Here is a 24972-nt window from a genome sequence, read left to right on the forward strand (position 1 = left end):
TTTAAAAAACAATTTTAACAGGCCATAATTGAAGGTATGTTAATCCAAACTACGCTCTTTGACAAGGGGATAACCTTTTGCCACAAGGATTTTTTTTTATAAACTGCAGTTATAATATGTTTAATTCTGAGAAACTATATTTGAATCTGAAGGTTTAAGACCTGTATTTTAATATTGTGTCAATTATTTCAAAATTGGAGGCACCGTTACCCAGAATCAAGAACATAAAGCTAAAGGTAATTCAGTATCATCTTGCTTTCTGAAGGGTCATAATTTTAGTGGGCTTGGCACGACCAGGGTGCCTCCATAAAAGTTCACTCCGGTGAAGTAGGTTGCAGACCTGGATATATACTGACTCTTTAAGAATTACAATACTTTTTAAATGAGTTCTCTCATCTAGGGAGCTAAAGACAAGATTCTATAAGAAATAGTGATAATGTGCTTATTGTCATGAGTAGTCTGAAGCAGATAATGCAGTATCATTTGTAACCTATTATATTTTCTATAGGTGGATAAGTGGACCAGCTGTAGTCAATGCATTTTATTCTTCGGGCACAAATCAGATAGGTAAGGTATATTTATAAGTAATTCTTTACTGTGTCTCTAATTTCCCCAACCTATAGTGTATTATGCAACCAATTTATAATATCTCAAAAATAAAACATTCAAGACTGTATTATTGATTTAGTAAATATACTTCTTGAATGTAAGTGGATCCAACTTCACTCTAATGGCAAATTAAATTAATAGGAGTCTTGATAGTTTGTTTCTTTTGTAATATTCCCATTTACTATTAAAATGGTTTATCTTAAGGACTTTTTGAGATTTAAAGTTCCTTTAAAAATATGGAATCGTATTGACTTTAAGTCTTTCTAAGCATAAGCATCTTCAAGAGCCAGCTTCTCAGAGATATCATTTTCTTGGCATTCTGTATACTAGCTCCAATAGAAATGATCCTATTTATATCATCTTCATTTCAGGAGGTTGAAAATTCAAAATCATATGGATTTGTATTGACTTAACATTTTTAGTAAAAAAGTTAAAAATATTAGTGGTTCCCTGGTATTATATTATGGTTTGAAGCCTGAGAATTTAATACATGAGTGAATGGCATAGTAAATGATTCAATATATATTTTTAAATGTTTTCTCTCTTCCAGGAAACATATGCACATCTTATAACTCTATTTATTTTAAATATGAACATAAAATAGGTTATTTTTCAATAGATTTTAGTATATCAAAATCACTCGACTAATTAGTATTAACAGAGCTATTCTGAGCAAACAATAGAGAACCTTCTGCGGTTGTATGCTGTCCAGCCCTTTATTTCCATGTATGGTCCAAAATCAAGTGGAAAGATATTCTCAGCACTATTTTAACTTATTCTTTTAAAAATCTCAGACCCTTCAATAGGCCTTATTTTTATTTAATTTTCCTATCAGTTACTTAGAAATGGTATCAAACCCTCATTTTTTCCCTTGATTAAAAGACTTATCTTTTTTTAAAAATATTTTTAAATTTAATAGTTTGATTTTATTATGTTCACATACCATACAATTTAATGGTTTGATCATGTTGAGATTTGTGCACTCATCACCACAATCAATTTCAGCACATTTTCTTCTTGTGTTCCTTGCTGCTAGCTCCCCATTCCCCCCATCATCGCCTCCAGGTCCCTAGGGAATTATCAATCTCTAGATTTACCTATCCTAGATTTCATTTTTTTATTGTTCTAAAATTTATTATTAACAATCATGTTATTGGGGGCTCATACACACTTATCACAATCTATACATACATCCATGTGTCAAGCACATTTATAAATTTGGTATCCTCATAATTCTCAAAACATTTCCTTTCTATTTGAGCCCCTTAGTATCAGTTCCTCATTTCCCCCCTCCCTACCACCCTCCTTCCCTCCCTCATGAACCCTGATAATTTATAAATTATTATTATTTTTCATATCTTAACACTGTCCGATGTCTCCGTTTACCCATTTTTCTGTTGACTGTCCCCCAGAGAGGGGGGTATATGTAGATCATTGTGATCGGCGTCCCCTTTCTCCCCCACCTTCCACTACCCCACCTGGTAGCACTACTCTCATTATTGACCCTGAGGGGTTTATCTGTCCTGGATTCCCTGTGTTTCCAGCTCTTATCTGTACCAGTGTATATCCTCCGGTCTAGCTGGATTTGTAAGGTACAATTGGGATCATGATAGTAGGAGGGAGGAAGCATTAAAGACCTAGAGGAAAGTTGTATGTTTCATTGATGCTAAAGTACACCCTGAATGGCTCATATCTTCCCCGGGACCATCCTGTAAGGGGATGTCCAATTCCATACAGATGGGCTTTGGGTTTCCACTCCGCACTCCTCCTCATTCTCAATCATATGATTTTTTGTTCTTTGATGCCTGATAACTGATCCCTTCAACACCTTGTGAGCACACAGGCTGGTGTGCTTCTTCCATGTGGGCTTTGTTATTTCTCAGGTAGATGGTCGCTTTAAGACCCCAAACACTATATCTTTTGGTAGTCGGGCACCATCGGCTTTCTTCACCACAGTTGCTTATGCGCCTGCTTTGTCTTCAGTGATTGGGTTGGGAAGGTGAGCATCTTTTTAGAAAGTATATCCTCTTTTATTTTAAAGTTTGACTATACCTTGCTTCATTCTTTTTAAGCCTCTCAAAAAAACCCAAACTTACTGCCATCAAGTTTCCAACTCCAAGTGACTTTATAGAACAGAATGGAACTGCCCCCTTTTGATTTCTGAGACTGTAAGTCTATAAGGGGGTGGAAGCCTCATCTTTCTCCCTCAGAGCATCTGGTGGTCTTGAACTACTAACCTTGAGGTTAGTAGCCCAATAAATAACCACTATTCCACAAGAGGTCCTTGTTGTTGTTAGGTGCCTTCAAGTCAAGTCAGACCCATAGTGACCTTATGGACAGAAGAACAAAACACTTGCAGGTCCTGAAACACCTTCACAATTGTCCGTGTGCTTGAGCACATTGTTGCAGTCATGGTGTCAGTCTGTGTCCCTCAGGGTCTTCCTCTGTATGCAGACCCTCTACTTTACCAACATGATGTCCTTCTCCAGGAACCGATCTCTCTTCACATGTCTAAAGTATGCAAGACAAAGCCTCACTGTTCTTGCCTCTAAGGAGCTTTCTGGCCCTATTTCTTCCAAAGCAGATTGAGGCGTCCTTTTAAATGTCCACAATACTTTCAATATTCTCCTCCGGCACCACAATTCAAATGCATTGATTCTTCTTCAGGCTTCTTTATTCAGTGTCTGACGTTCACATGCGTATCAGGAGATTGAAAATACCATGGCTTGGGTTTGGTGCTCAGAGTCAACATCCTTGCTCTTCAAAACTCTAAAGAAGTCTTGTGTAGCAGATTCCCCTACTGCAGCTCATCTTTTGATCTCTCGCCTGCTGCTTCCAGAGAGCCTAGGAAGAGCTAAAGTAAGAAGTTGTCTGTGTTTTCTTCTAGCATATCCGTAGTTCTCATTTTAGAGTAAAACTTTAACCCATCTGGAACTTTATTTTACTGCATGATATGAACATTAATTATAAAACAAAATCAAGGCAATACTGTATACGTCATGTAGACAATAACGAAGGCACTCACACCTGGGTTAAGATGAAATAGCTCAAATTCTAGGCTAAGATGTGTCCTAGTCAGGAAAATTCAAAGTAGGTCCTCCAAGGGGAGACCCTCCAGAGAAAGAGACATCTATCTCTGCTTAATGATCAGCTCAGAACCTGCCTAATGATCAACTCCAAATCCGTGGAATTTACCCTTGGAGTGTAGTTATAGAAACCAGTTGTCATTTTCTTTGACCATGTCTCTATCTCTGGAGGGTCTCCACTTTGAAGACCTATTTTTAATATTTAGGATTCATGTCAGTGTAGAATCTAGTTCACTCAAAATTGAGGCTCAAGCAGAATGATGACTTTGCAGTAGGATCCTCAGATGAAGGGAAACAACTCGGCGGTCAGTTCTGCATGACCATGTACTACACCGCGCTTCCAGCCAGTACAGAAAGGCCTCGGCGTGCTGCCAGCCTCGGGCACTGTCTTATCCCCAGACGAGAACTCGGCAAGTTATCATTAGGGCGACTCGGTCACGTGTACCCCTTCACTTTTTCATAGCAAGCCCAGGCATTTTACGTCAAGCTGGGGCCATGCCTGGTTCTCAGCCCCAATCCCTGTAGGTGACTCAGAACTGGCCCACCTCAGAGATGGCCTGATAAAGCTTCACTTATGGGTGCTCATTTTCACTTTCATGTCCTCAAACCAGATGAGCTCCCGGCAGAAAGAAAAAGAATATAAATGTGATCTAACATTCACACAGTGACAGTTATTCTGTGGATAATCAAGAATTATCTGTAATAGCATCCTAAATACTTAAGAAAGGTCTTTTAAACTGGGTGAAGATAAACTTACCCAATGGAAATATGAAATAAAATGGTTAACCTCTTTGCATAAGCTTTTTGGCTAAAAACAGTAGTTCAGAGAGGGGAACGTGTCACGCAAGAAGAGACATCTTTGACAAGTGCACTCTTCTCTCTGACAGTTCATTTGAATCGTTAAGGTGGGGATTTTCACAGCTAAAAATGAAGAGTCGTATCCCCATCTTCATGGTGTGTGTGTGTGTGTGTGTGTGTGTGTGTGTGTGTTCTCATAGGCACACATGCTTCTGCAACATTGACTAGGTTTTGGTAGGATGTGCATTCCAAAATTGAGGTGGTGTCGAATAGCAGGTGTCTCATGATGCCATGCCTCAAAGAACCCCAAATTACATGAATGGATTGGTTGTTTCATGTTGCTAATTTACAAATGAAGTTGCTGTTTATGGGAAGAAGTTCTGCTTCTTAATTCACCCCCAATCACTTTTTTGTCAGAACTGACACGGGTAGGCTAAATTGCAAAGTTGACGCACCTCTTCTACCTCACGTTAGCAATAAAGAAGGGCAACTTCCAGGACAAGACGATATTTTCAGTGGCTTTCTCTTACTGCCCAAAGCGGTTCGTTCACGGGTGCCACTTCCCTTCACAGTCTAGGAGCTGTCGTTCCTTTTAATAAAGCTGCATGGGAATGCTCCACCACATATAAGTTTTAGAGACTATTCAGGCACCTCATTAAACCTTAAAGTATTGTTCAAGGGAATAATCAGTTCAGATGGGAGGTTTCATCCTTGCTACATTCTCCCGTTTCATTAAAAATACACTAGGGATCTTTCTACAATCAACTTGATTCAACTTCAGGAAATCTATGGATTATTTAGTATTTACTATATGGGTGGTCTGTGAATGCCTTGAGATAATTAAAGTTTCTTAAATATCTTACTTATGTCTTAGAGTATTATTTTCAGAGCTGCAAATTAAGAGGAAACATTTCTGAACATATTTCTGACTCAATATATATACATGAATTAATATATACAGATATATTAATATATGTTTATATATGAATGTTTATTTTCTACCATTTATACCACAAAATTTGATTTTTACATGAATACAGGCTCAAGCATGATTTCTAAAAATGTGGCTGTATATAAATAAGTAAAGCAGAGAAGGACGCAATCTTCTGTTTCAATAAGCCTGTACAACTAGCGGGTAGTTGGAAACAGTGATTGTGGAAGCTACCAGTAACAGATCCGTCTCTCAGAGATTCAGCTGACAGAGTAAAGGGGGAAAATCATCATTTGTGATGCTGAACTTGAAGACTAGTGTTAAATGTGAGCTGTAAAAGTTGTATCACTTGCCTGAAGAATGGCACATCAGGGTATAATTAAAGCAGCAGGATCTTTACAGTTAATGCTTCGTCTTGATAGCACGTTTCATAAGAGCATTTTATATAATGGGTGGATTTTAATCAAAGTACATAGTGTGGGAGATAGTGTTCACTTTAAGTTAATAAAGTGCTGCACTTAATTTTTATACTTTAAGCTAAAAATAATTTCTGGGCACCGTTGATAGCTCAGGGAGATACTTGTGAAATGTAACTTGCATGAAAATTCTCTAAGGGCAAAAGTACTTTTCTTGTGGTCACTTGAAAGCTAGACCACATTTCCAGAACTTCTTTTGAAGAGCTAGAGAGGTTTTTTTTTTAATCTCCTACAAACACCTAATATGGATCTCAAACCCATGCAGTTAATGTCATATTCTCCCTACCTGAAGGGCAGAGAAGCACCATTTGCTACTCTGTGCCAATTAGATATTAAATTTCATAAGATCAGGGACCTTCTCTCTTAAATGTTCTTTGTATCCCAATAGAAACACTCAGCGCTTTGCATGTAATAAATCTTGATACGAAAGTTTGTTTTAGTTTCGGACTACAGAACATAATGTTTCTGTTGGTGGCTGCTAGAGTTTTAAGATATAAAAGATAAATATTACTAAAGGATGAACATTAATTTTAATTTCTTTTTAGAGTTAATGATTAACTACCTGTACACATCCTGGTCCAAAAACCATAATCTTGTACAAATAAATTGGGAAATGTATTCCAAGAGCAGAGAAAACAGATCCAGTGATGTTTCTTGCAGAAAGTGTGTGTTTCCTCTTTAAAACACACACACATGTATAGTGACTACAGAGAGGCAAGTTGTAAGTGCGGCTTGGCAGGAATCTGCATTCTCAGAGAATGATGGGCCCGGGTCGAAAAGAAAGGGCTTGGGGAGAGAGGAGAAGTTAGCATGGCCATCGAGTCACAGGCCAGGCGGAAGACTTTGTTTCTCCTGAGCAATGAGACGCTACTGAAGGGTCTTTGTTGTGTTTTTGGAATGGGGAGATTGTGACCAGGAAGGTTAATTTAGCTGGAAGATAGATTATAAGGGGGTAGATTAGGAGAGATTAGAGTTGGATGAGATAGGATGGGGGGGGGGTAGCAATTTGGAGATTAGTGTAAATACTTCTTGAAACAAGGAATGAGATTGTGAGTTAAAATAGCAGCAATAAGAATGAAAGGGGGAAAATAAACATGAGCTCTGATAGGAAGGAAGGCATTGGACTTGGCATTCACTGAAGTAGTGACGAAGGTTGTGCAAAAAGATAGGAGGATACAAAGAACCCCCCAGTTCCCACTTTGGATGACGAGGAAACTTCCATTGCACCAGGAGCCATACTTCAGTTACGAAAGCGATGGCTTCGGCGGGAAAGTAATCTTTTAATCCAATGAGTCTGCTAGGTATCTAAGTGGAGAATGTTGCCAAGTTATTTTATGTCTCAGAGTAGAATACAAAGTTCACGAGCTATTTAATGACTAAATATTTGAGATAGCATTGCAAATTGAGTGTTCATTCATTCATTCATCATCAATTGTTCATTTATATATGTTCTCAATACCTATGATTTCCAGATACTGTTCTGACTTCAGAGACTAGGGATCATGAGCTAGGAGGAAAAATGAACCCAAACAAAAATATAAATGGACACACACACGCACGCACACACACACACACACACACACACACACACACTTTTTTGCTCTTAGTGAGCTAACTGATACTGGGGTGACATTGGGGAAGACAGAAAAAGGAAGGGTCATGAACCGCAAACAAAGAAATATACTGACTCTAAGCATAGATAGATTGATGAAAATATAATAGGATATGTGATCAAGTAAGAACTTAGATTGGCTGACTCTGTTTAAGAAACGATTTAGATATACAAAATGCTCGCAACAATATTAAAGGCTGATCCATGTGTTACCAAGTAACTATTTCCCCCCACACCCAAATTTGTATAGGACAAGACCCTTCTGAATGACGATTTTAATTATTCCTTTTCCTAGCTCCTTATAGTAGAAAACAATCTTAAAAGAGGCTATAATGGGAATTGGGGTTATAAATCATAAAATACGGTGCTCTTTTCGGATGAACTCTTTGTGCCATTAATGTTGAAAGACCTGCATTCATCTCTATCACAGAAGGTTTTTATATTCTGCTAAGAGAAACTGACTAACTGAGCCACAGTTTAGCAAGCAAGAAGCGACCCACGGGCCTGCCATCATAGATGATGCACAAGTCATCTTGCGTCTCTTTCTCTGCAGTCTTCCCGGCCGGCATCCTGCAGCCCCCCTTCTTCAGTGCTCAGCAGCCCAATTCGCTGAACTTTGGAGGCATCGGCATGGTCATCGGACATGAAATCACCCACGGCTTCGATGACAGTGGTAAAGGACAGTTTACATTTTCCTTTGGCTGACATGGAGCCTAAGAAACAGGCTTAAGAGTTATTATGATTTATCAGTCCAGAAATTCTTTCATCAGTGTTATCTCGCCTGTAATATCACCACACATTCAAAGCCCTTTCAAGTTGTTGCTTATGAAAACACACACGAATATATTGTATAGGTATATATGTATGTGCATAAGTATATATATTCTAATAGCATAGTACCGTATATACTCAAGTATAAGCCAACACAAATATCAGCCGAGGCACCTAATTTTACCACAAAAACTTCATTAAAAAATGTGCTGAAAAACTTGGCTTATACACAAGTATACACGGATATATACGGTAAGTCATATGAGCTTTGGTGTGTGACAGAATAAAACAAATACCCTGGGGGAATACTGTGATGTTTATCACCACATTGGCAGTGCCTAGGCTTATTTCTTGTTTGCCTATGTCTCATCTCTCCAAGCTCTTAGAACACAAAGTTCCTGTCTTAAAATTAGATGAAAATTCAAAAAATATTGTCTATACAATTGAAATGCCTGTGGACTCTTCCAGTTGGTTGCCATCAAGTGATTTGCTCTGTTCTGTTTTTCTGTTGTGTTGTGTTTGCTTTTGTTATTGTTCTCACCCCTAGAATTTAGTTCAGGACCCTGCCTGTAGTAGGCATTTGAATGTTTATCTGTTGTCCCGAACAGAAAAGCAAAGTTAGAATTTCACTGGAAGTTTTGATGTATGTGAGGACATGAGACATATATAAAGAACTGACCGCTGGAGCAATGGGAAAGATACGTTCACATGTAAAAAGAAAATAGAAAGAAGATAAAAATACTTAAACATTTGTTTGGTGCCAAGCAAGGTGCTGGGTATTCTAGGGAAACACTGCTCTGTGTTGTGTCATCAGTGAGATTACACACTTGAGAGGAAAATAATGCCCGTACACGAGAATTAAAAATAACAGCCGGTGTTGACTGAATGTCTACTGAGTGCCGACAGCTCACGACACACATTATCAGTGCTATCCAACGATATAATGATCTGAAATGTACGTGCTATTACTGTTCCCATTGTTCAAATAGAAATAAAAGTCACTGAAAGAACTGTTCAAAGTGACAGAGCTAAGTCAGAGGAGCCCCGCCATATGAACGCAGGCCGGGTGACCTGATAACCTTTATAAATAATGCACTGCCCCAGAGATGAAAAAGAGCCTGGTCTAGGAGCAGTGGGTTAAACGTTAAGCTGCCAACCACATGCTCTGTAGCTGTCCTATGGGGTCAATATGAGTTGTAATTGACTTCATGACTGTGCTATATAATAAATATAAAATGATTCTTTGAAAAATACAACAATGATCCACTTAAGTGCCGAATGCATAACATATGTAAGCGTCATAAAGGATCGTAAAGGGTCATTGGGGATCGTAAAGGATACAGTTTAGGACCAGCAGGAGATGGGGCAGAAGGAGACTTTTTGAAGTAGAAGGAACCTGTGGGCCGACGATGTCTCATGAAGGCTATGAGAATACCAAGTGGATGCCAACACAGCACAGTTACCTTCTTAAAAGCCTTCAAATACCAAGTTCAATGGACATGGCTCAGGGAGAAACCCCACAACAGAAGCAGGGCACACTTCCCTTTTGTTTGGTGGCCTCCATGTGACAGCCAGGGCCAAGTGGGTCTGGGAATGTGAGTGATGTTTGCACAGCATACAGCGTAATCCACAGCACTGCACTAAACAGGCCATCATGCGAGTGGACATTTGAGCTGGCAAATGTTGGACCATATATACTCATCACGATGGACAACGAAGAGTCAAGTGTGTGAAACAAGTCTGTCAGCATTCCGGCAGCACGGGCATCATCAGATTTGAGGATGAGGAAGGACATCAGTGTCCTCCCCCGCCCCCATTATGTGCCCTGAGTACTGTTGACTTACACAATGCTATTTGAGTCTTTGAACTCTGAATTAAGACCATTGTAGCTTTTGCTGTAAGACGTTGCCGTTTCAATTAAATGTTTTACAGGTAGAAATTTTAATAAAGATGGAGACCTTGTTGACTGGTGGAGTCAACAATCTGCAGATAATTTTAAAGAGCAATCCAAGTGCATGGTTTACCAGTATGGGAACTTCACCTGGGACCTGGCAGGTGGACAGCACGTATGTCACCTTCTTTCTCTCAGAAAGTTTTGCATGTGTAAAGTGAATTGTTGATGCTTTTCTCATTTTATGATACTTGAACAATTAATCCTAAAATACTTAAGAGTCCCTCTCCCTTTTTTAAACAGCTCAATGGAATCAATACATTAGGGGAAAATATTGCCGATAATGGAGGCATTGGACAAGCATACAGAGTGAGTAGTCACATTTTCTTCCCACTTTAGTGACTGGAATGTTTATTTATTATATTCATTCGTGTAAGGCTTTTTGCAAAAGGAGCATACGCTATAAGCAACAAACGATGGTCAGAAAATGACGAGAGAGGGACTGGAAAACATACTAATACAATTATTTTGAATGGGCCAAGAGTCTGTTTCTCAGCCTTGAAAAAACTCAGAAAGTTATGTCAACAGAGATGAGGAAATATTTCAATTTCTCATCGAGGCATCTGTTTTCAAAGAAATAATCACTGGAAAAGTTTCCCCTTCAGGAGGTTGGTTGGGGGATTATTGAATAATGTAGTGAACAGGATGCTCAACTTCACAGAATTCTTTGGAGCACTAATCAGCACACGCAGGCGCACGAGGATTCAGCCATAGCTCAGTTGCCAGGATCCAGTAAAGGCCCGAAGTGACTGTGCTCTGTCTGGTAGTCAATCCCAGGACCATGGGAGTGGGTTTCCCTTCATTCTTGCATTCAACAAAGTCTGGTTAAAGGTTGTGCTGTGTGACTGGCAGAGTGCCCAGGTGATGAAAGCAACGAATCAAAAGATTGGTGGTTTCTGTCTACCAGAGCTGCCTCCAAAAAGGCCTGATGATCCACTTAAAAAAAATAGCTGCAGAAAACCCTAAGGAACATAGGTCCATCCTGACATGGACAGGGCTGCCTGAGTCAAAGTCAGCTCAACATCATCGGGTGCGTTATTTTGTTTCCTTTTACTTGTTTGTAGTTTAGATACTCTTCAAGGGGCTGTAGATACAGGAATATGTTCTCAAAGAAACAATGTCATGATGCTATGAGCAAGTGGTAGGGCGTGGTCTAATGAGTGCCATGTGCACAAGAAAATGTAGGGACGGTCCCAGCAGGGTGGGAAGGCTCCTGGGATAAGGTTTGGGTGAGGAGAAAGGAGAAGACTGGCGGTGCGGTCAATAAAGTGGAGACATCAGACCAGTGTGGAAACCTGCATTTTGGGCAGGTCTCCCAGGCTGATCAGAGTGTGAACTTAGGAAATTAAACTGGTTGCAAAGTTTCTGAAAGAATGAGTCTCGGCTAATCACTGAGCGGGGGTGTGATGCTATTTCTCTACTGAGCTTGGACACCAGCCAATGTGCATTTTGCCTCGTTAGGTGCTGAGTCTGAGTCGAAATCAACTCCACGGCAGTGAGTTTGGTTTCGAGTGGGTAAATAAATATTCATGGGTAAATAAATATTCATATTAACTCTCTTTGGGGCCACAGTTAAATTACTGAGACATGGTTCGGTTCTTTTGATTCCTATTTTTAAGACTTGATTGGGAGGATCAGAACAAGGTGTAGCTTATTCCTCAGCTGCTGGGACAAAATCTTTGGGTGAAATTTTTTTCCATTCTTGCTGATGGGAGTAGACACTATCTTAAGTCTTGTGTGGTCAGCACACCTTGCTATGTGTAATCTTTTGGGGGTATTTCCTCCCCAGCCTTTCCTAGTTTCTTCACAAGGATATCTAGGTTAGGGCTCACCCGAACATGAAAGACCATCTATGGTCTCAGGGGTTGTTCTCTTTCTGTGCAGATTTCTCTTCTTCCCTCCTTTCCTCTCCTTCATTTCACTCACATTCTCTGCTCTCCTCCCCTATCCTACGCTGCCCCGTCCTATCCTAACCCTTTCCAGCCCATCCCAACCTATCCTGTGTGGTCCCCTCCTCATAATTCAAGGAGCCCCCAGGTCCCAGTTGAACTCCGCTCTCTACATCATGGCCTGGAAACCCTCTCAAGACAAGAAGTGGGGCAATTGGAGGATTCGCATTGCTTATTTACGTCTTTCTGACATCATTCCCCCGTCTCCCTGCTGTACAGTGTCATGCAAACTGCTGTTGCTTCACCGAGTCCCTCCGGCATTTGACTGTTGCAGACAGGAGGATACATTTCATCTCTGTCACTGTACCCTGGCTGCAACAGAAGGCCTGGCACTCACAGTACTCCGTGGTGTTTCTGATAGGTGCAGCCAGCTCGAGAATCACTGCTGGAAAGAGCCAGGCGACATCTGGTTGGCGCTTCCTTGGTGATCCTCATTTAAAGAGCATTCGGAACGAACACTAGCAATTTATTGTGGTGTTAAAAGTTCAGAATGCTTTGAAAATACATGGAAATCTTAAGTTGGAATGACTTACCCCATTGTTAAATTGTTATCCCCTATGGGAGAATGGACTGAAGGCTTCCATAGGTGTAGACCATTTTCCCTTACTAGGAAGACGCTCACAGATGGACTGACATAGGGGCTGCAACACTCGGCTCAAATATAGCGATTATTGTGAAGATGGCAGAGGACCAGCCTGTGTTTCATTCTGTTGTACACAGACTCAATAGATGTCAGAACTAACCACAAGGTCAGCAGTTTGAAACCAGCAGCTACTCCAAGGAAGGAAGAGGGGGGTGTCTATTCCCATAAAGAGTTACAGTCTTGGAAACCCACACGGAGCAGTTCGGCCCTGTTCTATAGGGTTGCCAGGAGTCAGGATCCACTCGATGGCAGTGATTTAACAACAGAGGTTTTATTAAATTTATGTTAATGGGCAATAGGAAGACATGAAAGAAGTCTTTTTATCATCTAATTGATCACTTTCTTTTTTGTTAAGTTATAAATACATATCTCAGAAAGTTTATTGTCAATTCCTTTCTTCAATATGTTTAATAGAGGAGAACTACATTTTCAAATACTGTGCATAAACCCTGTAGAATCAAGAATGTTTTCGGATACTCCAGTAAGCTAAATTCTTGCCTCCTAATGTAAATGAGGCTCCATTGCTTTTGTGTTATTTGGGAGGGATCAGAGTTACTCCCTAGTCTTATTGTTAGATTCCTTAAATACTAGACCTCGAAGGGATGACCCAAGCATGCCTTGAAAATAGTGAGTCTATTTTGCTAAGGGTGGTAATTAAGCAAATCCCACTGGTAATCTATTTCTCTGACTGACAGGACTTACCCATCTATTTATAGAACAATATTTAAAGTAGTTTGTCCGTCTTTGCTTAATGTTATCTAGTCATTCAGGAGACATTCACTGATCATGTGGTAGGTACCAAAATCATGTCCTCCGTTAATCTGGTCCCTTTCAGACCATTTGTAAATAAATTCTAGTGATTCGTTCCGATCTGTGAGATAGCAGTAGGTGGGCAAATCTGAATGTCTGATGATGGGGATTCTGGTGTAAAGGAGCTCTGGTGGCGCAGTGGTCACATGCTGGGCTGCTCACCACATGGTCAGCTGCCCCATGGGAATGAGAGGAAGCTGTCCACTCCTGTAAAGAGTTAGCCTCAGAAGCTCACAGCGGCTGCTCGGTCCTGCCCCCCTGGGTCTCTATAAGTTGGAATCAACTTCATGGCAGGGAGCTTGAATTTTTGAGCTATAAAAGATTATATATTTGGTTCAATGGTCTTGCACTATATTTCTAAATCATATAAGGTATAAAGTTTATACATTGTAAACATCTTGTTTCTATTTCATTAACTGCCTAGGCTTATCAAAATTACGTCAAAAAGAACGGTGAAGAAAAATTACTTCCTGGACTTGAACTAAACCATAAACAATTGTTCTTCTTGAACTTTGCCCAGGTACTTTGTCTTTCTTGATTGATAGAAAAGAAATAAATATTTGAGTTATATTTTCACGGTAAGTTAGATTTTGCGTGTGAAATTTCCTCAGTTTAATCAATTGTGACAAAGCCTTTGACCTGACCAACTTTCATTGTGTATTGCAGGCTGTCATATCACATTGTGATCAGTAATTGTGTCCCTAATTGTGTATCATCGAGCTCTCTTTAAAGAGTGCATAGTAAAGGAAGGCAGGATTTTAGTTTCATTTTTGCACTGGGGAGTTTGCTCCCCTCCCCCCTAACCTGACCAAGGAAGATGTACATGAATCTTGATCTAGTCTGTTTTCATAATGTGACTGTGTCTATGGTTATCCCTAGGTGTGGTGTGGAACCTACCGGCAAGAGTATGCTGTGAACTCCATTAAAACAGATGTGCACAGTCCAGGCAGTTTTAGGTGTGTGAGTATGGGCAACCGTCATAACGCTCCTGTATTCCCTCCAAGCTGCCAGATCTGAATTTAGTTCCTTCTAATATTGGATAACATGGGGGGGGGGAGTGTTTATTCAAATAGAGGAACAACAGATTATGTCAGGGTAGTAACTCTTCTTTGTACAAGAATAGCTGATTACCATAACTCTTCATATCCTCAGAATGTGTGGGAGCCAGGTGTGGTGCTTGGTTGATTCCAATGAAGATGTTACCTCAAAACAGTAGCACAAAGATGTACTGTCTGAGGCTATCAATGGTTTAAACCAAGAACCAACGTGTAGCCATCCCAAGGAAATATTTCTGATTAAAATATGGAGAACCTGGCTACTACAGAGTGTTCAACATGCGATCAAATGTTCCCCAAAGCTTCAGGAGAGCACCTTAAAGCAGAGAAGGAGCTCACAAAAATTCCTAGAGGAAAATGTTCCATAGAAATCTGGCTAGACTGGAGCATGTACACTGGTAGAGATAAGAGCTCTCTTCACACGGAACCCAGCACAGATAAACCTCTCAAGAACAGTAATGGGAGTAGCAATACCATGAGGGGAAGGGGACGGTGGGGGGAAAAAAGAGGGAACCAATCATAACAATCGATATATAAACACTCCAACCCCCAAATTCCCAAATTCTGCACAAATAACAGAAACATGGGTGAAGGGAGACAGTGATCAGTATAAGATAGTAAAATAATAATAATTTATAAATTATCAAGGGTTTATGGGAGAGGGGGGAGAAATGAGGAGCTGATACCAAGGACTCAAGTACAAAGAAAATGTTTGGAAATGATGATGGCAACATATGTACAAATGTGCTTGACACATGGATATATGGGTTGTTAGAAGGGCTGAAAGGGCTCCCAATAAAATGATTTTTAAAAGAAAAAATATATAAGTAGATGATAAAGTCCTTTTCAAGTTGGAAAAGCTAGAGAATAAGCAGTTGAATGAGAATCACTCTGACCAACATGTGAATATTAAATTCTAAATCTCCGTACAGCCACTTTAGAACGGAATTCCTAGTACCACATATTGCCCAAGTCTTATAACTCTTAATCAAAGGTATATTTCTCAGGTAAAAGGAAAAATGTCAGAAATAAAACAAAATATTTTGTGGTTTAAAAATAGAATCTGAGAACAAAGAGGACTAAGGAGCTAAATTTTAAAACCCTAACTAAAATTGACCTGCAATCACCCACTCACCGCTACCCAGTCAATACCAACTCATACAGACCCTACAGGACAGAGTAGAACTCCCCTGGGAGTTCCCGAGACGTCAGCTGTTCGCTGAGTACAAACCCCCCTGTCTTTCTCCCAGACATGGAAAAAGACCTGGCCTTAGAGGAAAAAGCACATTTTATTATGTTACAATAAGCAGCACAGTCAAATGCTAGATGGCTTTGTTTAGCTTGCTTTAGTCTCGCCGCTATCATCATCTTCACCACCATCCAGTGTTTACCTTTATAGTCCTTTCCAAATTTATTGACGTGTTAAATGCTTATTTTAGACCGATTTCATGGACAGCCCAAGCTAAATTAGCGCTGCTAAAATCCCCAAAAGAGTTCTTCTAGGTAATGAGCGGCAAAAATCCCTGGTGACTTCTCATTTTGGTTTACCCAGCTGACTTTTTAGTTTTAACTTTAACAAGCTGTCATTTTTCTTTACTGAAAACTCCAGTAGTTAAGTTGTGAGAATCTAATTCTGAGTATGTCGGTATTTACAAATTTATGCAAATCACCTGAACTAAACCATGCTAGGTAACATCACCAATCCCACTTCCTCTCTGTATTGCCTGTCTCCATTCCTCTTTCTGCAATTTTTCCTTGGGTCAATGCTTTTCTTTTGCTTTCAAATGGTTAATGATTCTCAGATATGGGTACCTCACTGGCGTTAGAATTCCCTTATAGACTGTCTATTGATGGCTGGTAACTGAGCCATGGGGTGAATTCTGTTTCAGACCTGAAGGGTGACTAAGAACCATAGTCTCAGAAGTTCTACTAATCTTTCTCACCAATAAGTTGGATCTCTTTTATGATTTGAGTTTTGTTCCACATTTTCCTCCCAGTCTATCCAGGACCTTCTCATGTGATTCCTTCAGAGTAGTCTGTAGAGGTAGCTAAGCACCGTCTGGATCTTCTAGCCTCAGAGTCCTGGGGACTGATGGTCACGTGCTCTAGTGGTCCACAAGATGGACGGTTTCATCTGTCTTCGATTTTCATCGCTCTTCTTTCCTCCAGACAGGGAGAGGCCAGTAGTTGCACCTTAGAGCCAAGTCCCTACTCCCCAAACTAGGATGTAGAGAACTATATCCTACCTAGAGACTATCGACTTTGTTTTTTCCAGTTGACCTTGGTGCCTTCTGAGATGATGGTCCTGCTCCACCAGGCCCAGTGATTCATCCTTTCAGGGTGTTTTATTAAATCTATGAAGTTTCCAGAACTTTGTCCCCTGTATGCTCCATCCCATTCATGGACATATTTGTAGCAAGAGTAAACACACCTATACATCTATTCTTTGCCAAGCCTATATATATTCATGAATATGCTCCTACTTCCCCTGTGTGTCTGTCTGCACATCTACCAATTTTAATCTCTCCCTCCCTCAGACACATTCACTCTTTCACTCAGAGTAACCCTATAGGACAGGGTAGAAATGCCCCCTATGTGTTTCCATGACTGTACATCTTTTATGGGAGTAGAAATATTCATCTTTCTCTCAGAGTGACTAGTGCTTTTGAACTGCTGACCCTGTGGTTAGCAGCCCCAACACATAACCCACTATACCAATAGGGCTCTTTGTAAATCATCATTATAGCAGGGTTGTATTTGCACACTCCTTCCAGGGTCTCCCCCTGATTCCAACATTTTTGGCCAACTTCCTTCTTCTCTATTTAGCTTTCCCTTTCATCCATATTAAGGTGTGTGTTAGTCTGGGTAGACTAGAGAAACAAATCCATGGACATGCATACGTGTATAAGAAAGAGATTTATATACAAGAGCAATTGAACATTGAGAACGCATCCCAACCCAGTCCTGATCAAGTTCATAAGTCTGATATTAGCCCATATGCCTGATACCAATCCATTAGGTCCTCCTTAGACTCATGAAACACATGCAATGATACCAAATGTAGAAGATCACAGGCCAGTGGGTAGAAAGTCTTTGGATCCAATGACATTGGAAACCTCTGAGGGTTGGCAGGGGTCTCTGCATGGCTGCTCCAGTACCCAAGGCTGCATCAGGGTGGGTCCATGTGTCTTGTCAGCTGCTATGTCTCCCAGGGTGTGAGCCAAGAGTCTCGCACCCCAAGGAGGAAATACTGGAATTCCCAGAATCCTTAGGGGAAGGCTATGCCCCCACAGAAGCCTCATTGACAATGACCTGATGGACAGGCTAGATTCTACCCCTACACGCTTAAACCTTCTATTAACAATTGTATAACTACCACAACACGTCTTCTCTCTTGCCAGTGCTAGTCTTGTTTCTCGATGACAAAGATTATTGTTGACCGCTAGTTAGAGTTCCACTGCTTATTTAATGAAGACTTTCAAAGCGAGATATTCATTCCTGCACCAAAGAGCCACAGATGATAGGCTTTCCTGACTCCTGATATGGGCCCTTGATGGGGAATTTTCTCTTGTTGCTTTCTTAATTCTCTTTCATATTACCCCAGTGCCTGCCTTTAGCCACCCACCTCTCCCGTTCCCTGAGCCCTGGTACCATAGTGGATTAGCCATTTGGCTTCTAACCTAAAAGGGCAGTGGTTCAAACCCTTCAGCAGCTCCACAGGAGAATGAATATTTTGGGGGGAAGCAGTTTTACTCTGACTTCTAGGGTGACTGTTATTGGAATCCTCCCAGCGGCAGTTGGTGGGCTCCCCATTCTGATTGGCCAGAAAACCAATCATTAAACTCCTGAGTAAAGATGAGTGCAAGCTTTGGAATGACCTTGCATTCCAGCCATACCTTTCTCATTTGCAAGGTGTTACTTGATCACTGTGCCTCAGTTTCTCCATCTGTCGGATTGTGAGAATCGGGAGAATTTTCATGTACATGAAATGCCTATTCTGTAGTATTGGCAGAGGGTTGCTATGAGTCAGGAGCAACTTGAAGGCAATGGGTTATTACGTAGTATGTAAATTTGAGAAAAATGAAGTATCACGAGTGTAGCAATGCTATACATTTCTCAACTTTCTCCATTGGATACTATCAGAGGCTTTTTGTCATGTCTTCTATTTTGCCAGGAACTGGTCACTGGTTCAGTGATATGTTGTTAGGTAGATAACTAGTTTCTACCTTTGTTTTAAAATGAAAACAGTATATGATTATAAATCTGTGATAAAATTTGTACCTTAAGTTGTCTTTGTTCTGGCCCTGAAGCTGCCTCTTTGTGATTATTTTTCATTCGTAGGAAGAGAAGTCTGTGGTATTTTCTTCTAACGGGTAAATCGAATGCCAACCTTTTGTCAAGGACATTATTACTTTCCCTGGAGGTAAAGGGCTTTCCTTAGGGAGAGTTGAGGTTCCATTTAGTTTTGGAAACAGCCACTCCCTGACTTTACAAAGTGAAGCATATTTATTAAAGAATCTCAAAAATTAATAGATACTGAATTACTGTTTAGAAATTGTGCTTGGTGCGTCATGTAGAAAAGCTTCTGAAATGGAAGGAGGTTTTATAAACTTATGCTTAAACAGGCAGTTTAAAAACAAAAATCAAAATATACTTGATAGAAAACCTGATCTGAAAAATAGTTGTTAGCTCTAACCTATGATTCTTTTATCCATCCCTAATAAAGCTATATGCATTTTAAAATAACCATCTAAAATCTTTAATATCAAAATAATCTTTTATATTACTATTCTAGGAATTGAGTTTACAGCTTAAAAAGTCAATCTTTTTTAATCCAGTTTTTTATCAGACATCTACAGCCACTGTAGGGAAGAGTAGTTTGTTATAAAAATATTTACATGGTAATCTATAAATTCATTTTTAAATTTACATAGATATTATTTTTATATAATGTGAGGATTTGACCATTTTGGCAGCAAATAAATAGATGAAATGATACCACTGCTGTCCAAATTGTAGCCTGCTCATTTACCTGCTGTGATTACTCAGTATTACCCTCCAAGCAGAAAGAGGGAAACATTTGAACTTTTCTTGTAAAGAATTCTGAAAACTAATTAACGGTAGACTGGATAGTTAACTCATGAATGGCAGCTACCATTTTAACCAAGTCAGTCCAGTTTAAGAGAAGCAAGAAGTGGGTGTTTACGTCCCATGAATTGTTGAGTTCTCATCTAGTAAGTTGAAAATACAGTTAATTAAAGGCAAGTGTAGTCGGGAATATTGTGTGATATAAAGGCCATTCTTGGTCACATGATGGTAAATGCTATATCTCTCTCGTATTTTGAACACAAGGGATTTGCCAATGAAATAAAAGCTGTTATTACTTTTTGCTGTTAAACACACAAGCGTGAGAACTTCACAGTTTTCATATAGCATGAAATTCATGTAAGTGTAAATACTACTTGCAATATTAATGAGATGCAATCCCTCTCTTAAAGAAAGTATTCATTGTCTTGTTAATGTACAAGGGAGGCTTCAAACGGTGTTTAGGAAAAGAGTTAAAAGATCGTGAAATTTTCCACACACTTTTTGAAGCCTCTTCACGTTTCCAAGGTAGATTATTTAGCACAAATATACTCCATCCAAAGATTTGATGTTTGAAACACCCAAACGCTAATTAAATCCTAGGAAAATATATGAAACCCCGAGGTGTTTCTGAGCGGAGTGCTCAGGAGCACACGATCTAAGGCAGCCCCTAGATGGAGAGGTGCCGGCAAAGCTGGTGCATCAGCGGGAGTGTCTGCACAGCAAGAGGTCTCAGTACCACTTTAGACAGACTTCAGATGTTCCTTTTACTTTATTTCATTTGGTTTAATGTTTTCAAGAGACATATAAAGTTAAGTAAGGGGTTTATACATTTATCGATATATTTGTCTCCATATAACTATATAAAATGCTTTCATTTGAAAAAAATTAAAAACAAAATGGCAGCGATGTCCATCAGTAAGTCTGCAATGCCTCCCCGTCCTTTCCGGAGCGTGCCATCCAGAAGCAGGGACAGTCAGCCAGTGTGGCGCCTGTCCGACAGCTAATGGGTAGGGGACTGGATTAAACGAAGTCAGAAATCTTCCCCAATTTAGACCCTGAAGGACAGATGTAAATCCCTGGTTGGTAATTCTTACATGTATGAAGGAAGAAGCGAATTTGTTCTTCAACATTTCGGTGGAAGAATTGACACATTATTTTTTCATCAACTTAATTGGCGCTCTGAGCTCACACTCTTCAAGCCAAGAGGTGAGAAATGTCATTTCAGTAGTTTTTTCAACACTGCATTCATTGGTCGCTGGGCAGATACGTGCAGTGTGAGCGATCCACTTTCCTCTACAGTCAGGGGCTCCGAGTCCCACTGCACCTCTTCATGTTCAGGTGCCCCAGGAACCAGCCTATCAGAGATCTTCTCAGAGTCCTGCCCAGACCCGGAAGGAAAGTCCTTGTAATTCACACACCTTGCCATTAATAGAAGCCTCCCCAGTCTTGGGGAGACCAATTTTATTTTTATTGAGGAGACTAACAATACCTACATACACATATAGAAGATTCCTTTTAATAACCTAAGAATCCCCAAAAACAAAAAACTTGGCATCATCCCTGAAAGAAAGGGAAGGGTGGTGTGGGGGTGCTGGCAGATGAGTTGTGGGGACAGGTGATGCATTAGGGAGTCCAACTTTTGAGAATGACATACGGGGTTAAAGAACGGAAATGCTTTATTTCTCTCCTAGTTGGTTTACAGTAACACCTAACAACCCAAACCCGAAGCAACGCCTTTCTCTGTAATGCCCTAATTCTCGTCGGCACGTAATCATGAGGACCAGGTCTCATGTGCTCTGCGGAGTCTTGCAGAGCACAAAGCACCATGCAAGGCATTGCGGGAACCGCAGAAAGCAAGTCACACATTGCACACTGATGTACATGGTCAGCAGTTCACTACCACTAGTTGCTCTGCAGGAGAAAGACGGGCTCTCCACACCTGTAAACATGACAGTCTTGGAAACGCACAGGAGAGTCACTATGAGTCAGTATTGACTTGATGGCAGTGAGTTTGGTTTGGGGTTGATTTTAAATTTTAAAAACCACTCTGGCAACGTGAATACTAATGATTTACACACATTAGTACTTATGCCATTTTTTACAGTGTTCAGTACATCAGAATTGACTTTTGTCTTACTTAATCTTCCCACAACTCCAGTCCACCGGCCTCATATGCACCAAATACGAGTAGAAAGGGGTTAATAAGTGAATTCGCCTTAGGTCTTTCTTACTCAGACCTCTTCCTCTCAGCCTAAGTGGGCGTGGAAGGAGGGTCACTGAGAAGAAAGAAAGCACATTGTGCTGACCAGCCTCTCCCTGGCAGAGCTGTTTGCTGCCGACAGTGTGTTGGACAGTGTTATTTTTGCCCACTGAGGTCAGAGATAAGAAATTGTTATTGTGCCAGTCCTTTCCAGTTATTCAAACTGAATCTAGTCTGAAATCTCTTAAAAAGTTCATTTGGGGCAAAAAAATTCACTATCTTCCTTTCAATATCATGTCAACAATTACTTATTTATAGCCTACTATATTTGTTATTGCGCAAGTCCCTTTCAAGCTGTATAGTGACATATCACGGTATTCTTTGACCAAGCTCGTCATAACTGCAACTTCAAATATATATTGCTTATTTTTAAAGCGATGATACGGTGGAGTTTCTGAGTGGCTCAAACGGTTAGTATTCAACAACTGGCTAAAAGGGTGAGCCCACTCGGAGCCACTCACAGGACACCAAGTGTCTGCTTCTGAAAGATCACTTTTCTTGAAAACTGGATGGAGCAGTTCTGTTCTCACTCATTCACCCTGAGTGGAATTAACTCCACAGCACCCAAAGGCAGCAAGAGAGGGATCGAAGCACAATAACCCCCCTGGAAATATGTTATTACGATGATGGCATGCGTTTTGCAGATAAGGAAACTGAGCCGCGTCATAAAGATGGAACACAACGGAAAACCGTTATTTAAGCCTTGTAGCTTGTCTTCCAGCACTTGTGCTCTGAACCCCTACATTTTGCTACTTTACCTTCTGTAAATCTTATCGGATGAAAAGGAACATAATCATTTCAACTATTTAAATTTAGTTTTCATTTTTAAGCTGTCAATTCCCTATCTGTACCCTTGGTCTGCATAAAGAAATTCCACAAGTGGCATGAATTGCAAACACTGACGGTGCCATTTTTGTTTGTTTTGAAGGATTATTGGGACTTTGCAGAACTCCCCAGAGTTTTCGGAAGCCTTTCAGTGCCCTAAGAAGTCATATATGAACCCAGAAAACAAATGCCGGGTGTGGTGATCCTCAAGAGCAGCCATGCAGCCCTTGCCTAGACTGGCCAGCAGCCCAGCACTGAATGAGGTGTGCTCTGTCTGCCAGAAGATGAACCCTGGAGAACACTGCCGAGACCTGGGGGACGTTCACGAGACAGACCCTCAGCGATGATAACTACTTTCGAGTCATAATAAAAGTCAAGATAGGCTATTTTGACAAGGGTGTGGAGAGCGGGGGCAGACTATCGTCTATCGAATCAATCACGTTCGCTGTGTAAATAATGCTTAATTTCGAAAGACGGCATTACCATTTATTTCTGGTTTTCATGTGGTTGACCAATTTGCTGTTCTCCTTTAGAAAGCGTGTCCCTGCTTGTTGATGTAGGCTGGCACCGCTGATCAAAGGAAGGTGTGGAGACACAATAGCGAAAAAGGCATCACCTGAGTCCTTTTCCTTTACAATGTTTATGCTCCTTCAAAACCCTTCCAATGAAGTCTTAACCATATTGGGGCCTTGGGGCTTAAGTACTTTTAACCCCCCCCCAAATGATTACTTACTCATTCTGATATCATTTTGTTTGAAACATTCTTAGGACAAAAATGAATGTCTAAACAGGTTGTCTTGTACCTGCTTTGGCTGATCTGAAGATTCCTTCCTCCCCGTGATTTTCTAAGAATTTATTCCTCATTTTCTCTCAAAACTTGGTCTTTTTAAGAGATTTGTAGTAATGTATAAATAATAATTTTTATATTTAATTACTCAGTACCTGTATGACTAAGTAACTGCTATTATAGGTAATCATTGAAGATTGACACTTCAGGTAGAGTTCTTGACTACAAGATACATAATTATGAACCAAGATCTGTAAAGTGATGTACAGATGAAGATTGGAGTCTTTTTAAACTTATAAATCATATTGATGAAAAGCTTTAAGCTCAAACCTTGGGGTTAAAAAATGCCATTGGACAGTTGTCTAGAGATATGTAATTCTTTATATATCTTTACAAGCGGGGCTTTAAAATCCCATCTATCATGGAGGGCGACTGTGACAAAGGGGCAAAGCTGCATCCGTGCAGCTCCACATCTCCTTCTCTTTTCAGGTTTGTCCTCTGATCCAAATATTTTGATAATAAATGAAACTGCGAGACGATTACTCACTAAGCGTATTGTGGCAGCTTGGGGAAGCGCATCTCTGAATAGAAATGGGAGGGTTGGGCACCTCCAGATGGACCTGCTCCTGACCTTGAGCTCACAGAGCCTTCTGGAAGGGGAGTGCCTAGTCTGCGGTGGGAGCTCCCCTCTGGAGAGTTGCGGGCCCTTCCTTGCCAGATCTACGGGCCAGGCTAGCTCTTGCGCTACTTACTAAAGAGCCGAACCTCCCCAAATTTAACTGTTTCCAAGCCTAGCATAAAAATGAGGGTATTTTTTATCCAAAATAAGAATATTAGTTTCTTGCTTCTTGAAATGTGTCTGTTTGGCTTTTTTTTTTTTTTTAGCAAAAACAACTTACTGTAATATAAACATATATACAAAAATTGCCTACAGCATAAGTGTCCCGCTCAGTTTTCTCTAGCTGAGCACAACCTCCTGTGTAGCAACCACAAGAGCCGGAGCAACCCGGGCACCGTCACAGCCACCGTCACAGCCCTTCCAGCTCCTCTGTCTACTCACTCCCCCTGCCAGGGCAACCTAAGAACGGTTTACTTCAGACCATGCATAAGTTTTGCCTGGTGTTGTCCTTTATATAAATAGAACCAATCAATATATATTTTTTGTGCCTTCTTTCCCTCAGCATTTCACATATGAGATGCATCTCTATGGCTGCATTCTGCTGTGGACCCTTCCTTCTCATTACTGGATAATATTCTACTGTGAAAAGTAACAAATAGTGCAGCCCAGAACATGCTTGCATCTTCTTTAACTAGAGATGTT

The 24972-nt window shown here is 40.4% G+C and overlaps 1 protein-coding gene across 3 annotated transcripts in view; it reads left to right on the plus strand.

The window, feature by feature from the left end:
- MME (membrane metalloendopeptidase) overlaps positions 1-24584 on the plus strand; it is a 100308-nt gene extending 75724 nt beyond the window's left edge. For all 3 annotated transcript variants that reach the window (XM_075546947.1, XM_075546948.1, XM_075546949.1), the window contains exons 17-23: positions 509-567; positions 8066-8185; positions 10216-10349; positions 10478-10543; positions 14061-14156; positions 14516-14592; positions 22968-24584. In XM_075546947.1, coding sequence (XP_075403062.1) covers positions 509-567; positions 8066-8185; positions 10216-10349; positions 10478-10543; positions 14061-14156; positions 14516-14592; positions 22968-23067 — 652 coding nt within the window. In that variant the 3' untranslated portion in view covers positions 23068-24584. The remainder of the gene's footprint in view (positions 1-508; positions 568-8065; positions 8186-10215; positions 10350-10477; positions 10544-14060; positions 14157-14515; positions 14593-22967) is intronic.
- Positions 24585-24972: the final 388 nt, after the last annotated feature.

Source organism: Tenrec ecaudatus, chromosome 4 (assembly GCF_050624435.1).
Source record: "Tenrec ecaudatus isolate mTenEca1 chromosome 4, mTenEca1.hap1, whole genome shotgun sequence".
Taxonomy (NCBI): domain Eukaryota; kingdom Metazoa; phylum Chordata; class Mammalia; order Afrosoricida; family Tenrecidae; genus Tenrec; species Tenrec ecaudatus.